We start from the raw sequence: 15,670 nt of genomic DNA, 5'->3' as shown, positions 1-15,670 counted from the left end.
GCAGCAGTACATAGAGCGTGATACAGTAGTCAGTTGTGTGATGATGAGAGCATGAGTTACTATAGTGAAGTCCTCCTCCTCCAGGTAAGGCCATAATCAGTGCACCAGCCAGAGCTGAGCAAAGACTCTCTTGGCCAAGGCCTTTATTAGCCCAAGTAGCAATAACTGTGAGTTCAGGAGAATGTCCAAGTCACAGACCTGCTCTCTTAGGAGCAATGCCATGCCTTCAAGGGACAACAGTGGAGCTAGCAGAGAATCTTAGTGAACAAATAGCAACTCCATCTTGGGTTCATCTTCAGCCTGTTTCTTCCCATTCATACTCTGGTAGCCTCCAGACTAGGGTAGTCCTTTGTTGATGTAGTTTTATGATTGGAAGGTGTCATTTACCTAGGCTGCCATGGGTTATTGTTTTAATTGTTGGATTTTAATCTTTGTACATGCCCAAAGTCACTGTTGTGTGATGGGCAGATATACAAATTGTTCAAATAAATAAATGGTTGGTTTCTCTCAGTGGCTTTATGTAGATGTTAAAAAGTAGTTGGGGAGAGGATTGAACCCTGTGACACTCTACCTATAACTGCTTGCTATGGAAAGAGTAGAAACACTGGAGCACAGTGCTCCAATCCTTAATCTGTGCAAATTATCTGGAACAATACTGTGGTCACTGGTATCAAAAGGAGAGATATACTAAGACCAGAAAGGCTACACTCCTCCTATTTAGATCCTGACAGAGTCATCAACCAGGACAACTAATGCAGTTTCAGTGTCATGCCTACATCTCAGTCCTGACTGAAAAAGGCTAGATGGTCTGTTTACTTTAGACTGTTCTGTAGCTGTCTTCCCTTCATCACCTCAGCAACCTTCCCTAAAAAGGGAAAGTTGGAGACAGAGCAATGGTTGTGTGATACAGTTGTATTTAAGGAAGACTTCTTAAGGAGAGGGTGCACTACACCCTTCTTCAAGGTCACAAAAAACACCTCCTCTCAAAACAAGACATTGACCACCAGCTGACCACCTCCACAACAGCCAGGAGGGGTCTGAATCTATTTATTCAGAGTCCACAGACCGGAAAGAATCTAACTGAATATGGCATGACGTTGTGCCGGTCGCTGCCACTGACCTCACCCACAAAGAGTCAAGATATTGGCAAATGCAGACAGTTTTAGAAACTTAAATTTATAATGGTGTAAGGAAGGTGTAATTGATTTGCTTTTCTTTTTCATTTTTTTCTAGGGGTTTCTCTATGCTTACAGCCTTAGAAACATAATTAAAACTACAATGAACCTGCACATGTCAATGCAGAAGCCAATGACTAAAACCTCAGTTAAAGCATTATGCAGGCTTGTGGAACTACTCAAAGTAAGTTGCAGCGTTCAGATACCCTCACTGATACAAATATCAACAGTAGTTCTTTAGCAACATGTTTTAGGATAGATTATGCATATCTACCAGTAGTAATGTATGGCTGTGAGAGCTGGACCATAAAGAAGGCTGAGCGCCGAAGAATTGATGCCTTTGAACTGTGGTGCTGGAGAAGACTCTTGAGAGTCCCCTGGACTGCTAGGAGGTCAAACCAGTCAATCTTAAAGGAAATCAACCCTGATTGCTCATTGGAAGGATCGATAATGAAGCTCAAGCTCAGATACTTTGGTCACCTAATGCGAAGAGAGATCTCTTTGGAGAAGACCCTGATGCTGGGAAAGATTGAAGGCAAAAGGAGAAGAGGATGGCAGAGGATGAGATGGTTAGATAGCATCACTGAAGCAATGAGCATGAAACTGAGCAAACTCAGGGAGGCAGTGAAGGACAGGAAGGCCTGGCGCAATATGGTTCATGGGGTCACGAAGAGTCGGACACGACTTAACGACTAAACAACAAATGCATATCTAATTGAGGGACAAAACTGGACAGAGTAGGCAGTAGGCTGTGCAAAATGGTGCACCATTTTAAAATGGTGCTTCAGAATGCACATGAATCTAGCATCTGTCTGTACTCTTTAAAGCAGCTGCATCTTTTCACAGGATCACATGGCCGCCCTCTACAGATGCTTTCAAGAGCTGCAAACAGCTGTTATATTCACAGACAATCTGAAGTAATATTTTGTAAGTGAAACATTGCACAGTCCTAGTAAATGGCAATTTAAAAGCTGTCTGATTCCATCTGAGGTACACATATCCCCATGGTTGCATGTGTTGTTATCTTTGCTGCATTTTTTAATCTCAGTAAAATAACTTTTTTTAACTCTAAAAGTTGGTTAAAATATGACACCAGAATCAAAGTTCTGTGCTAATGTTTAGCTAATTTCTGTTTGTGTTAACAATGTCTAATCCATTCATGGGACACCGCATAAAATATGTAGTTATCTAAAAATCTGGCATAGTCTTTGTAATGTTATCATAGTTCGTGATTTGTTAATATAATTTAAGGATGATTCTTTCAAATGTTCATATTATGTTAGAAATTATATACTTAGACTTTGATCTGAAGAATCACATATTCTGTTTCATATTAATTAGAGCTGTTGAAGATTTGAACTTTTGTATGCAGAGGAGACAATAAGTGTGGGAATTGATTGATTTAAAGCATTGCAGAATTTGGTATTAACTTTTGTTTTTTATTTTGTGCTCTGAAATTTGCACAACTTCAGGCAATAGAATATACTTTTTACAGAAGAAGTATGACTGTTGCTGATTCGGTCACACACATAATTCAGCATCTTCAGCATCAGGCTCTTAATGCCATTGCTGTAGCCAAGGTATGAAATCAGTTCTAATCAGTATTTATATTTTGCAATTGAGCTCAGTAGTTATAAAAACTAGACAAGTTGGTGTTTGATAAATTATAAGGAACTTCAGAGTGGCAAGAATAAACCCTGACATTATTTATGCTCAGGTTTGGGTGTGAAAACACTAAATAAAGGATCCTTTGGCTTGTTAGAAAGTACATTTTAATTTTAATTACTGGATTAATTTGCTTTGGCTTTAAATCTGGTTTCGTTTGAAGTTTTAAAAAGGAAATATATTTGCCAGTCTCCAAAATAAAGTTTACTGGCTGATGATTTTTCCAAGTTACTAATCCCAACATGCTGGTTTTCTCTCCTCCTCCTCCTCCTCCTCCTCCTCCTCCTCCTCCTCCTCCTCCTTCTCCTTCTCCTTCTCCTTCTCCTCCTTGCCCTTGCCCTTGCCCTTGCCCTTGCCCTTGCCCTTGCCCTTGCCCTTGCCCTTGCCCTTCTTCTCCTTCTCTTTTCTCTAAAGAAAAGAGTAGTTTCTGACAAAAAGTACAGTGAACAGCGCCTTGATGTACTTTCTGCTCTTGTGCTGGCTGAAAACACCCTCAATGGTCCTAGTACAAAACAGAGGAGACTCATAGTTTCCCTTGCCCTCAGTGTGGGCACCCAAATGGTAAGTGTAACCGTTCCTTCCTTATCTGTTCTTATACATACTCAAAAGCAGTAATGTAGGGGGTTATGTGGTTAATGACTGATGCAAGTACTAGTTTGGTAGCAACCTCTGATGCATCACAAATGATTGATATAACCACTAGCTTGCCCCTCTATTTTTTTTCTTTCAGAAAACATTTAAAGATGAAGAACTCCTTCCTCTTCAAGTAGTTATGAAAAAGCTGGCTTTAATCAGTGAACTTTGGGAACGGTAAATAAAGCTATAAATGATCGTCTTGCATTCTGAGATACTCAGAATAGGGTTTTGTTGATTGTGGTAGAGGGTTCATCATATAATGATGTTTTGTAGTAGACTGGATGATATATATTCAATATAAAATTGAGCTTTAAAAACAAAAGTCAACATCCTGAGAATGTATGTTTGTTTATAAGTCAAGTTTTGTCTCTTATGATTATGAAAATAGATTCTGAAATGTATTATAAGCTAAATATATGACTCTCTAAAGTTCTGAATGAATTGTGAATATTTTTTTTCTCAGTAACTTTAATTTTTCCATCCTAGAGTCCAAGCACAGTGTGACTGTTGCTTTTTGTACTGGCACAGAACTATATTTCCAATTTATCTGGATGATGTCTATGAAAATGCAGTGGATGCTGCAAGATTACATGTAAGTAAACCATTAAATCTGAAATAGCAAGAAAAATCACAGAGACGTAGTTCTAATGCCATTTCAAGCATTATGATTTGTTAATTAATTTTGGTAAGGACAAGTCCATTCCACAAGTTTTTAAATGTAGTAATGTAAAATGTAATTTGTTCTAGAGTGAAAAACTAAAAGAGGAAAAAGAAAGGACAGCAAGCAAGCCTTAGGTTTCTTTTATGAATCATGGCTTAGGTGATAGATTGAGGAGAATAGATCATTTGAAGGCAGTTCTTTATGAGGACTTGAGGCTGACTTGGATAATGTTTAGGATTTTGAATCGCATGAATTTTGGGTTTACATACTTCATCCTCTCGTGCAAAGCTGTGACCAAATATTCAATAACTTTCATTCCATTTTTATAAACTCTAGCGTATATAACATTATAAACCTAGATAAACAATTATTAAACTTAATTATGGTTGGTGGAAACAAGCCATAGTTATAAAAATATTATTTCAATTGACTGTAGTTAACATTAACAAATTTACAATTTATTAACAAGTTTATAGATTAAGTATCAAACTAAAGTGTGCTTAAATTAAAAGAAAGCAGAACTTTTCAGATCTTTTGCAGCCATACCAGGGAGAGACAAGGAGCATGCAAGTCTAAGATTTTAGAGACTCATTCTCCTAATTCTCAACCCTCAAAATGCAGTTTTAAGGGGCCATCATTAAGGATCCTGATTTTGAATAATTTGTGTTTACTTTTTAGTATTTATGAAAATTTATAGTTGCGTTCTTATAGTTGAGTTCTTTATTAAATTGGATTTTTTTTTCAGTATATGTTTAGAGCATTGCGGGATTGTGTACCAGCTATGATGTACTCGAGGCATTTGGAATCCTATGAAATACTCCTAGAAAGCTATGACAGAGAAATCATGGATGTTTTCAATAAGGTGAGAGTGCATAACTTGTATTTACTTTGAATTACAGCTGTATAAGGAATATGTATTAAAATCTATTAAGGATTAACATGAGTCTGCATAAATTTAAATATGTATTTGATCTATTAACTGTAGTTATAAATAAGCTAAGGAATAATAATTAACATGTAGTTTATTGTAGACCTATAGCAAAATATCTTGCTTTATCAGAATTAAAGTATTAAAGATATGGATAAGTATTAGAAGTGTGTAGTTCTATTTTTTGTGGATTACAGAACAAAAGCATCTCAAAAAGATGTGCCACTTTTTGACTTAGTAAGTCAAAAAGTGGCCCATCTAGGACTTTTGAATGACAAAAGATTGGAGAGTTGATAAGATATGAATAGATTCTACATTTGCATATTATTTAAATAATCTCACATTTGTTAGCATTAATACTGTGACTTATTGCTTATTGTAGGTTATTCAGTCAAAATTATTTGTGATCACTTATTTTTATTCTAGACCAAATTTTCAAAACGTCGTATTATTTCTAATATCCAATATCTCTTATTTCTAATATTTAATACATTTCTAATATCTCAAATGATGATCAGCCTCAATATGTACAGATAATTTCAAGTTATTAAAGTCAATAAAATTTGCTTCTCAATTGCTGGAGATTAAATAAAAACGTGTTTATTCGGTTCTTTTTCAGCCATTTCTCATTATTGTTTTCATTTAAAGAAAAATTATTGAGTTGTAGCTATATCCATTTTTTTAATGAAAGCATACATACAAACTATTCTCATTTTCCTTTCTGTTGTTCATCCTCTACTTCCTCCCCTTCTGGCTCTTAGAATGGAACTTGTGATAGACAATTAATGCATATAATTTATTCTTACAGTTTAAATACTCAGAGAGCTGACAGTTATTTGTCAGTGATCAATAATTAGGCTGTAGGGAACATGGCAGAGAATGTTATATCATACAGTAGATATTTACAGTATTTGTTTTATTTAATATATTTATGGCTTAGATCCTTATTTAAAAACTAAAAGGTATTGGGACATCCAGGAGAAACTGTTTTACTCTTCGCAGGGAACAAACTTGCACATCACTAGCAAGACTACAATTTTTATGTCAAAGGCCATTTTAAAGAGGATGGATGTCCGAGAACGGATTGGGGTTGACTGCAGGGATGATGATTTATTCAGAATATATCCTACTGTTTTGTCTGTATTAGTTTTATGGTTTTTTGATATGGTCAGATGACTAATCAATATTTATTGTTGTTGTTGAAATGTATTTATGGTGCTTTTTCAGATCCAGAACTTCACAGAACAAGTTATATCTTTGGTATAAGGCAAATTCATTTTGTATCTCTACCCTGCCTCTTTGCTATGGAGACTGCCATCTCTCCCTAAAGTACTTCAGATACTGCTAGAGCCAAGTGCTCATTTCCTCCTCCAGTTCGTTGTGGTCTCCTGTCAAAGGGGCAATCTTGGGTTGCTTTGTAGAACTCTTTATCCATTAACAAATGTGCTGTGAAGATAAAGTATGCCACTCTCTGAAAATAATATTTATTAACATTTTTGTTTTGAGCAGCACCTTCTAGACAAATTATGCAAAGAAATAGAAAAGGATTTGCGTCTGTCAGTGCACACGCACTTAAAACTAGATGACCGAAATCCATTCAAAGTTGGAATGAAGGATCTTGCTCACTTCTTCTCTTTAAACCCAATTCGCTTTTTTAATCGGTTCATAGATATCAAAGGTAGGCATTTGATTGTTACTATTGTTACAGTTCTAAGACTCATCTACTTGTTTTGTTTTCAGTTTCGCAACTTTTATGCTAACTCTAGCTTGTGGATATACTTTTAGGAGGCATTTCCTCCATTATTTAATGCTGAAATGAGATATCTGGAATAAGTAGGTTTTTCAGTTATTAATTGTGCGAAGTTACCTTTTTCCCTTTTTTTTTTACAGCTCATGTGACTCATTATCTAGACAAGACTTTTTACAATCTAACTACAGTAGCTCTGCATGACTGGGCCACATACAGTGAAATGAGGAATTTAGCAACTCAGCGCTATGGTTTAACTATGGCAGAAGCACATCTTCCTAGTCAGACTTTAGAACAGGTATGTCATGTACACACAAATGTTTCTGTATTTTTAAAGAAGTTATTCAGAAGTCTATGGCATTCACTGGTGTTCAGTAACTAATAATTGTTTGAGTATTTTTGGTGCACCAAAATCCAGTGGCTTTAGTAAACAAATAAGATTATACAGATTGCCCCTGCTTCTCCTCTAAGTATTGGAGAACAAGAAATTAAATAGGATTTCCTCTTGCTGAGTATTCTCCAGTATGAAAAGAAATACATTGCTCTGAGTTTACATGGTACAGACATGTAATAGAGTTGCATGGGCCTTTGGATATGTTGGGTTTTTGTTATTTGGAAGTATATTCTTATTATGATTGTTTATACATTTTTCTTCAAGGATGTAATTAAATAACTACCAAAATAAGTGAATAAAGTTTCTAGCCTCAAATGAGCCTTTCTTCCATTTAAATTTATTTACTGAACTTAAAGGTTCTTTATTTGTATGTCTCCTATTCCCAAAATTGACAATGTCGAAGTAAGAAACAGAAAATATACCAAGTTATGTGCCTGCCGAATTCCAGTCTTCAGTCACAGCATGCATTCCTTCTGTGCTAGATGAAATAAACAGGTCTCAATTGCTCTCCAAAAGCTGAAGAGGGAAGGAGCAGGCCAGATCTCCATGGGGAGAAAATTCCAAAGAATGGGGGACAGTCTCATATAGATAGACCAGATCTGGAGGGAATTGATCCTATTTGATTTGATTGAACGGACAGATGAATATGTCTCTCAGATAACTGTATTTGGATTTTTAAATTGACTCTTATTGTTTTAGGGCTTGGATGTTCTGGAAATTATGAGAAATATTCATGTCTTTGTATCCCGATATCTGTACAATCTCAATAATCAGGTGAGGGGAAGATGAACACTTAAATAAAACCCCAGTTATTAACTGATTTCCTTTCTATGACTATTAAAATTATACAACTGTGTAATTGCAGATCTTCATTGAAAGAATCAGCAATAACAAACATCTGAACACCATAAATATAAGACACATTGCTAATTCAATTCGAACACATGGCACAGGAATCATGAACACAACAGTAAGTATTGCTGTATGATTTAGCATTTATTGATCTCTTTCCTAAGAGTGCATTACAAATAACACAGAGCAGGTTTAAATCATAATAGAAAAATTACTCCTTTTGAAATAAAACATGAAGATAGTTCTGAGCATGCGGGTTGGGGTAACTTAAATTCATGGCATAAATTTGCATTGTTTTTATGCTTTCTTTAGAGGCTCCTTTAGCTTCCTGGTTTTTGTCTCCTTCAAATAGATCTCTGCTGTATAATTCACTAGTATCTCTACATTGGATGTGAGTGAAAGAGAGTTAGTAAATGTAGCCATTCCTAGAGGAAGATGCATGTACACACAACAAATCACTATGTATCAACTGTAGAGAGAAGTAAGCTTTTACAGGATGTTTTTGAGAAGAGGGAATGGATATGAGCGAATTGAAATAATTATAGCTGGCAAGTTTAGGGGATCGGAATTGCCGTGGTGGCATTTATTTATTTATTTATTTGTTTGCTTGTTTGTTATCAAATTTGTATACCACCCATTTCCCCCCAACAGGTGACTCTGGGCGTCTCTCAATTAAAATCAGAAACCCCATCAACAATTAAAAATCACTCCATAAATAGTTAAATAATCCATTAACATTCAAGATGACGGGAGGGGCAAGGTCAATCATCCCATAAGCCACCTCCACTGGTGTGAGCCCCCATCCGGCCCCCAGGCCTTCTGGCACAGCCAGGACCAGCATAAGCTAGTCACACTTCCCCAAACTCATGTGTTGTACTATTACTGTTGTTATTATTATTATTTCAATTTGCTTTCTGCCTAGAGGGCATTCAGGGCAGTTATCGTCTTGGGTATCTTTAGTTAAAAGGATTCCAGTTAGTAGAATCAGGACAAATGATCTGAAATATCTTCTTTTTTCTGATCAATGTACCTTAAGTCTAAGCTACTACACTTGGTTTTACAACTACTGATGGGTTGCCTACCACTTCGGAAGCTTTAACCGGAGAACCTGGTGCATCAGGAGGAGCAGGTTGCTTGTATCCTCAAGTACAACTTTTAAGATGGTAGTTAAAATCCTCTTCTCTTTGTCATGTGACTGTTAATTCCAGATAAGGGTAATCTTTGCAGTTTGCTGTTCACAAATAATTTTGGATATAAATAGCTTAGAGTAGCAAAGCAGTTTCATTTCTAGAGAACTGTGGAATTGTAAACAAGGTTTACATACCTCTTGAGTCTTGGGATTCAGTCATATATTTTTACTGCAAAGAGAACACTGTTCTTGTGTAGTTATACACATTGCATCAGAAAAGACATAGGAATTAATGATGTCATTTCCCCATGCCATATGTTTTGATATTACATATATTTTTATTCAACTATTCAGTAAGCAAATACCTGGAGGCAGGGGCAAGAGGGTGAAATAAAGCAATAGTGATAGGATTTTTAAAAATTGTATTTGTTTTATTTTTTTTTTACAGGTAAATTTCACATACCAGTTTCTGAGAAAGAAATTTTACATCTTTAGCCAATTTATGTATGACGAGCACATCAAATCCAGATTGATCAAAGATATACGATTCTTTAGGGAAACCAAGGATCAAAATGATCACAAGGTATGTTATAAGCCCTTATAGATTCATGAATTTCTTTGGGGAAAATGTTGACTTAAATTCATTGAAAAGACAATCCAGTACTCACTTATCTGAAAATAAGGCCATATAACTAAACTAGGTTTCTTTCTGCATAGACCTGTTAGGCTGTAATGTAAGTTAGCTAAGCCAAGAATAAGCAACATTTTTGGGACCAGTGGGCACAATATGGTTAGGAAATGGCTGCCATGAGAGGGCTCATATAGCACCAAATACTGCTCTAAGTATTGTGATCGGTTAGAAAATACCAATTTACCAAAAGATACTAGTAAGGCCAAAGAATGTAATGGGTTCCAAGGAAGGTATTTGAAGACATTATATTATTTATCCCTCAGGTCGCCTATCACAATTTAAGACTGAACTTTATTTAACAATCATGTTTATTAATACTGAGAGTAGAGAAATGTCAAAGTGCTTCTCTTAAAATAATTAAACCTGTGTGTGTGTGTGTGTGTGTGTGTGTAAAATTTGAGACTAGTTCCATCTCTTTAATGACTCTATACAGGTAGTCCTAGGTTAATGACCACTGATTCAGTGACCATTTGAAGTTACAGTGGCACTGAATGAGTGGTACCTACAACTGGTCCTCAAAGGTCCAGCCATCCCAGCACTCCTGCGGTCATGTAATCACAATCCTGGCGCTTGGCAACTGGATTGAATTTATGACAGTTGCAGCATCTCGCAGTCATGTGATCACCATTTGTGACTTTCCCTGCTGGCTTCCCGCAAGCAAAGTCAGTGGGGAAGCTGGCAAGAAAAAAGGTTGCAAGTCACTCCTGTAAGTCAGTCCCATTCCCACCACCACTTCTCCTGAGAAACCTAGCTACCTGCACTAACCACATGTGTGCTCTCTCGCCCCTGGCAGCAGTTACCCCTGCCCGGCCGTGCTCATGTCATGCTGCAGCAGCCACTTACTTGCCACCAGCCTGCTTGAAAGCCACCCAGGACTCGTAAATTCCTGCCAGCTTCCCCATTGACTTTGCTTGTTTGAAGCCAGCAGGAAGTTCCAAAGTGGTCCTTGCTTAACAACCTGCGATCCTTGCTTAATGATGGCAACCGGGGAGCTGCTGGGATTAACATCGCTAAGCGATGCGGGCATGTGACATCGCACTTTATGACCATCTCACTCAGCAATGCAATTTCTGGTCCCAATTACCATTACTAATTGAGGACTATCTGTATTCCTATTATTGGGGAAAATATAAAAATACAATGAATAAACTTACGTTACAAAATTTCAGCTCATTTCTATATAGGCGGATTTATATCAAATAAGAAAAGTATGTATTGTCGAAGGCTTTCACGGCCGGCATACGATGGCTGGTGTGGGTCTTCCGGGCTGTGTGGCCGTGTTCTTGAAGTTTTGTTTCCTAACGTTTCGCCAGCACCTGTGACTGGCATCTTCAGAGTGCAGGAGCACAGACAGGAGCAGTTCTCTCTGTGCCCAGGGTGATGTGCCCCTTTTGTGGGTATTTATAGAGATCTGGGGGGAGGAAAGGGGGATTGGGTGTGTGGGGGGGGGTTGGGTTACTGAGTGGCTGCTTGTTTTGGTGTCAGCATCTGTGTGTATCTTCCTGGGGATTAGGCAGGTTTTTTCTTCTATTGAATTGTTAACGAGGGGCTGCAGGGGGTGATTAGCAAGTTCATTGTGTGAACTGTTCACATGTCCTGATGTTGAGCTGAGTTCGTTGACCTTTTGCAGGCTGTATTTTTCAGGATTGGTAGCCAGGTTTTGTTGATTTTTAGATTCTCCTCTTTTTTATTGAAACTGTGCTGGTGTTTGTGAATCTCAATGGCTTAGTGGCTGTTGGTGTTGTCCAGTATCTCTGTGTTTTCAAATAGGATTTTGTGTCCAGTGTGCTTGAGAGCATGTTTAGCTACTGCAGATTTTTCTGGTTGCTGTAGTCTGCAGTGTCTTCGTGTTCTTTTATCCTGGTATGGATGCTGCGTTTTGTGGTCCTGATGTATACTTGCCCGCAACTGCATGGTATGCGGTATACTCCTGTGGCGGTGAGGGGATCCCTTTTGTCTTTTGCTGATTTTAGCACTTCTTGTACTTTTCTGGTGGGTCTGAAGATTGTTTGGAAATTGTGTTTTTCCATCAGTTTTCCCATGTGGTCTGTGACACCTTTGATATAGGGCAGAAATACTTTGTTGGTGGGTGGCTGTTTTTCTTCTTCAGTCGCATGTTGCTTTCTTGGTTTGATGGCTCTTTTTATTTCATTCTTGGAGTAGCCATTCGCTTGTAGGACCCAATTAAGGTGGTTAAGTTCAGAGTTTAGGAACTGGGTTTCGCAGATCCAATTGGCACGATCCATGAGGGTTTTGATCATGCCTCTTTTCTGACGTGGGTGGTGGTTGGAGTTTTTGTGTAGGTACTGGTCTGTACCTAAGAACGCTCTGTACGCTCTAAGAAAAGTATGTTGGGAGCTAAAAAAAACAGGGTTTCAGATACGTTCTATTCAGAATGTAGGAGTTTGTCAAAATTGCATTTAAGAAGTGAAATTTCAGATATGTATTTTAAATTTGGTCTTTGTCTTCCAAGTTAGTTATTTTTGCTGTAACTGTAGGGGGTCTGCATTAAAATGGCTTCTGAAAGTATAGGTCAGTAACTGTAGTTCTATATTTTAAAAAAATAGTGACATTTGCAGTGAGGTTTTCTGAAAATGTTTTGAAAAGTAAGGGATAATGTAGTTGTTGCAAGATTTAACTAATTTTCATTATAAAAATACACGTCTCTCCTTTTTATAGGACTATAGAAATTAGTAAAGTAGTAGAAAAGTGCATTGATATGTGGGAAATCCAAATGGGTCTAATATCAGTATTTTATAATCAATGCTTGTTTGTAAAGTATTATCAAAATTTTTCTAGTACCCATTTGAGAGGGCAGAGAAATTCAATCGGGGGATCAGAAAACTTGGGATTACACCGGATGGACAAAGTTACCTTGACCAATTCAGGCAACTAATAAGCCAGATAGGTATGAAAATAAATAGTAAATATTATATTTTGATGTATTGGCCATAATCAGAATAATTACTCTAAGTGCAATTGATTGCAACGAGTCTGGTGCATAGCAGAACCTTTGGGTCAGTCAGTCTCTCTCAGCCCAGCTCACCTCACAGGGTGGTTGTTGTGGGGAAAATTGGAGGAGGAAGTTGTATTAGTATGTTCGCCGCCTTCAGTTATTTATAAAATAATAAAGGCGAGATAAAAAAATGTTGCTAGAAGCGCACAAAAATATTATATGGGGACATAATTAGTTACAAAATACTAATTTGCCAAGATATTTTTGTCACTTTAAGGCCATCCCTTCTCCATGCGCCATTTCCCTCCTGTGCCAGAGCAGATGGGCATATCTTCCAGACAAAGCGCTGGGCTGCAGCCACCTCTCATTTTTATTTTCCAAGCAAACTTGTGGGGACTATTTGGAAAGAAGGAGGATGCTGGAAGCTGGCCCTTTACTTTGCAACATGCCAGCTACAAATATATATCTGTGTGTATCCATTGCAGTGTTTCTCAGCCTTAGCATGCTGGCTGGGGAATTCTGGAAGTTGAAGTCCACACATCTTAAAGTGGCTAAGGTTGAGAAACACTGGTGTGTTTTAAGAAACCAGGTGTGGCAGGGAATCTGCCAGCACCAAACCGAAGTGTCTGTATCATCATGTTGATATCTCTGGCCTGTAGGGGATCCCTGTCATAAACATATCAAACCTGTTTTCCCCTCCAATCCCTTGACAGTAGGATTGTGCTCTTACATTTCTAAGCAGAAGATGGAAAAATAGGCAGATGTGGCTTCCCAATATCCTAGTCTTTCCACAGCAGACTGCTGCTCATGTATTTTATAATTTATGATGTTTGCTTAGACTGGGATAGACAACCTGCTACCTTCTAGCTACTGTAGATTATTATAAATTTCCCCAGTATGAGTAAAGGTCAGGAATTTCTGTCCAAACATTGGAGCAGCATGGTCATTTTCTTTTGAATTAGAAATTAATAATATTTAATTGTGCTAAAGAGAATCAATTCTACTAGATATACCCAACATGTTTATTTAACAAATGATAAAATTCATCTGCTAGTTTTCTAATTTATTCTAATTTCTAATTTAATGCAAGTATTTGTCTCTGTAATACAAATTCAGATATTACATGTCTTTGTTTAAAGGGAATGCTATGGGCTATGTACGAATGATAAGATCTGGCGGACTTCACTGCTGTAGCAGTGCAATTAGGTACGCACCAATACTTTTTAGCTTGTCTGTCCACGTTGCTGTAAATCTTTTGCAGATCCTCCTGCTTTACTTTTTCTCTTTGCAGTTAACATATAATGCAGTGTTCCTTTGGAAATGCAGTTGGGTACAAGAATGCATCGTGGCAGTATAAGAGTTGTTTTTATTGTGTCTGAATATATCATATATCTGTTTAGTAAATTTAAAATTGTGTACTCATGTTAAATTTTCATTAATTTGATGTTCATATTGGTAAAAATATAATAGTAACATGATAGCAAGTGTGGGTATGTGTCAGTATAGAAGTGTAAATAATATAATGAGCACAGGATGCAAAAGAGTGTTTAATGATGGTAAATATAGAGGTTTTGCTGTCAGATGCCACAACATTTCTATTGCCGTAAACGTGAAAATGTGCTGACTAGAAATATGTCTTCTTGTTGATTTAGAATAAGTTACAAAAACTATTTTTTAGGGAGCAAAGGAATGTTATTTGCTAATAAAGCATGAACTAGCTTGTGATAAGGTAGGAATAGAAATACAGCATGTAAGAATAGAAAATTTATGTTCTTTTATATACATGCACATATATATTATAATATCTGATTATATGAAAACCTAACCTAAAATTGTAGATTTGTTCCTGACCTTGAAGATATTGTCAATTTTGAAGAACTTGTGAAAGAAGAAGGTCTGTCAGAAGAAACACAAAAAGCAGCTAGGTAATTTTAATGCAAGTATAAAAAGTATTTTACTATTTCTTGCACTGCTCTTCTTCAAAATACTTGCAACAAAATAAAATGATGATCTCCATTCATAGCTATTCATTACAAAATTCTGTGAGAACCAGTTCAAAAGCATCTGTGAGAAATAGTTATTTCTGCCTTGCTTGTGGCTTCTCAAAGGCATCAGTTTAGCTACAAGGGGGAGCATAATGTTGAACCAGAAAAGGCCTTGATCTGATACAGTGGGGTGTTTCTCATATTCTTCTGTTTTTATTACTGTGTTATCCTTTTATTTTCTCACTGGCAAAATTCCAAGCAAAGTTCACTGAAGTTCAGACTGCTCAGGATACAAGTTATTGATATTTTTTATTCTTTCATTAGATTTATTTATTTATTTAATTGATTGATTAATTTGTATGCCGCCCATCTCCCCCAGAAGGTGATTCCGGGCGGCACACAAAGTCACAGAGGGTGACTCTGGGTGGCTCACAATTGGAGTAAAACCTGAAAACAGTTAAAAAAATAAATACCCACATTAATTAATTAAAAAGTCAGACTGTATAAAACAAACCCTACCTTATAGCCTACCTTTCCTCCAGAAGCTGAAAATAGCACTTATAATGTTCTCAACCATTTGACTTTGACCACTATCCCGTTTCTAGATCTCCTAATTGTTTTGATTTGCCTTTTGACAAAGCTCTGTGGGAGATTTTATTTCCCCATACTTCCCTATCACTCTTTTAAATAATACCTCTGAATGTTGTTAAACTTACTGTTTAAATATGTGCATGGAAAAAATAAGAAAGCCCTCCAGTGCCTACTTTAAAAGAGGTGGCTTCTCTCCATCTTACAGTTTGACCTTACTTAGATGCTCTCAATGCTTACTGAAATTTGTCCCAAATATTCTG

At 37.0% G+C, this 15,670-nt stretch overlaps 1 protein-coding gene across 1 annotated transcript in view; it reads left to right on the top strand.

Annotated features, from left to right (window-relative positions):
* Window positions 1-15,670, top strand: part of WASHC4 (WASH complex subunit 4) — a 41,255-nt gene that overhangs the window by 15,657 nt on the left and 9,928 nt on the right. The window contains exons 15-28 of the mRNA XM_007424351.4: window positions 1,234-1,359; window positions 2,648-2,755; window positions 3,255-3,401; window positions 3,571-3,650; window positions 3,963-4,068; window positions 4,883-4,999; window positions 6,575-6,743; window positions 6,956-7,110; window positions 7,906-7,980; window positions 8,072-8,176; window positions 9,636-9,770; window positions 12,678-12,786; window positions 13,974-14,040; window positions 14,673-14,759. Coding sequence (XP_007424413.1) covers window positions 1,234-1,359; window positions 2,648-2,755; window positions 3,255-3,401; window positions 3,571-3,650; window positions 3,963-4,068; window positions 4,883-4,999; window positions 6,575-6,743; window positions 6,956-7,110; window positions 7,906-7,980; window positions 8,072-8,176; window positions 9,636-9,770; window positions 12,678-12,786; window positions 13,974-14,040; window positions 14,673-14,759 — 1,586 coding nt within the window. The remainder of the gene's footprint in view (window positions 1-1,233; window positions 1,360-2,647; window positions 2,756-3,254; window positions 3,402-3,570; window positions 3,651-3,962; window positions 4,069-4,882; window positions 5,000-6,574; window positions 6,744-6,955; window positions 7,111-7,905; window positions 7,981-8,071; window positions 8,177-9,635; window positions 9,771-12,677; window positions 12,787-13,973; window positions 14,041-14,672; window positions 14,760-15,670) is intronic.

This window comes from Python bivittatus, unplaced genomic scaffold (genome assembly GCF_059951505.1).
Source record: "Python bivittatus isolate LINGU-HERP-01145 unplaced genomic scaffold, Pbiv_v1 ctg000330_np1212, whole genome shotgun sequence".
In the NCBI taxonomy this organism is placed as follows: domain Eukaryota; kingdom Metazoa; phylum Chordata; class Lepidosauria; order Squamata; family Pythonidae; genus Python; species Python bivittatus.
Note: the sequence above shows the minus strand (reverse complement) of the source record. Positions and strands in the feature narration are given on the sequence as shown.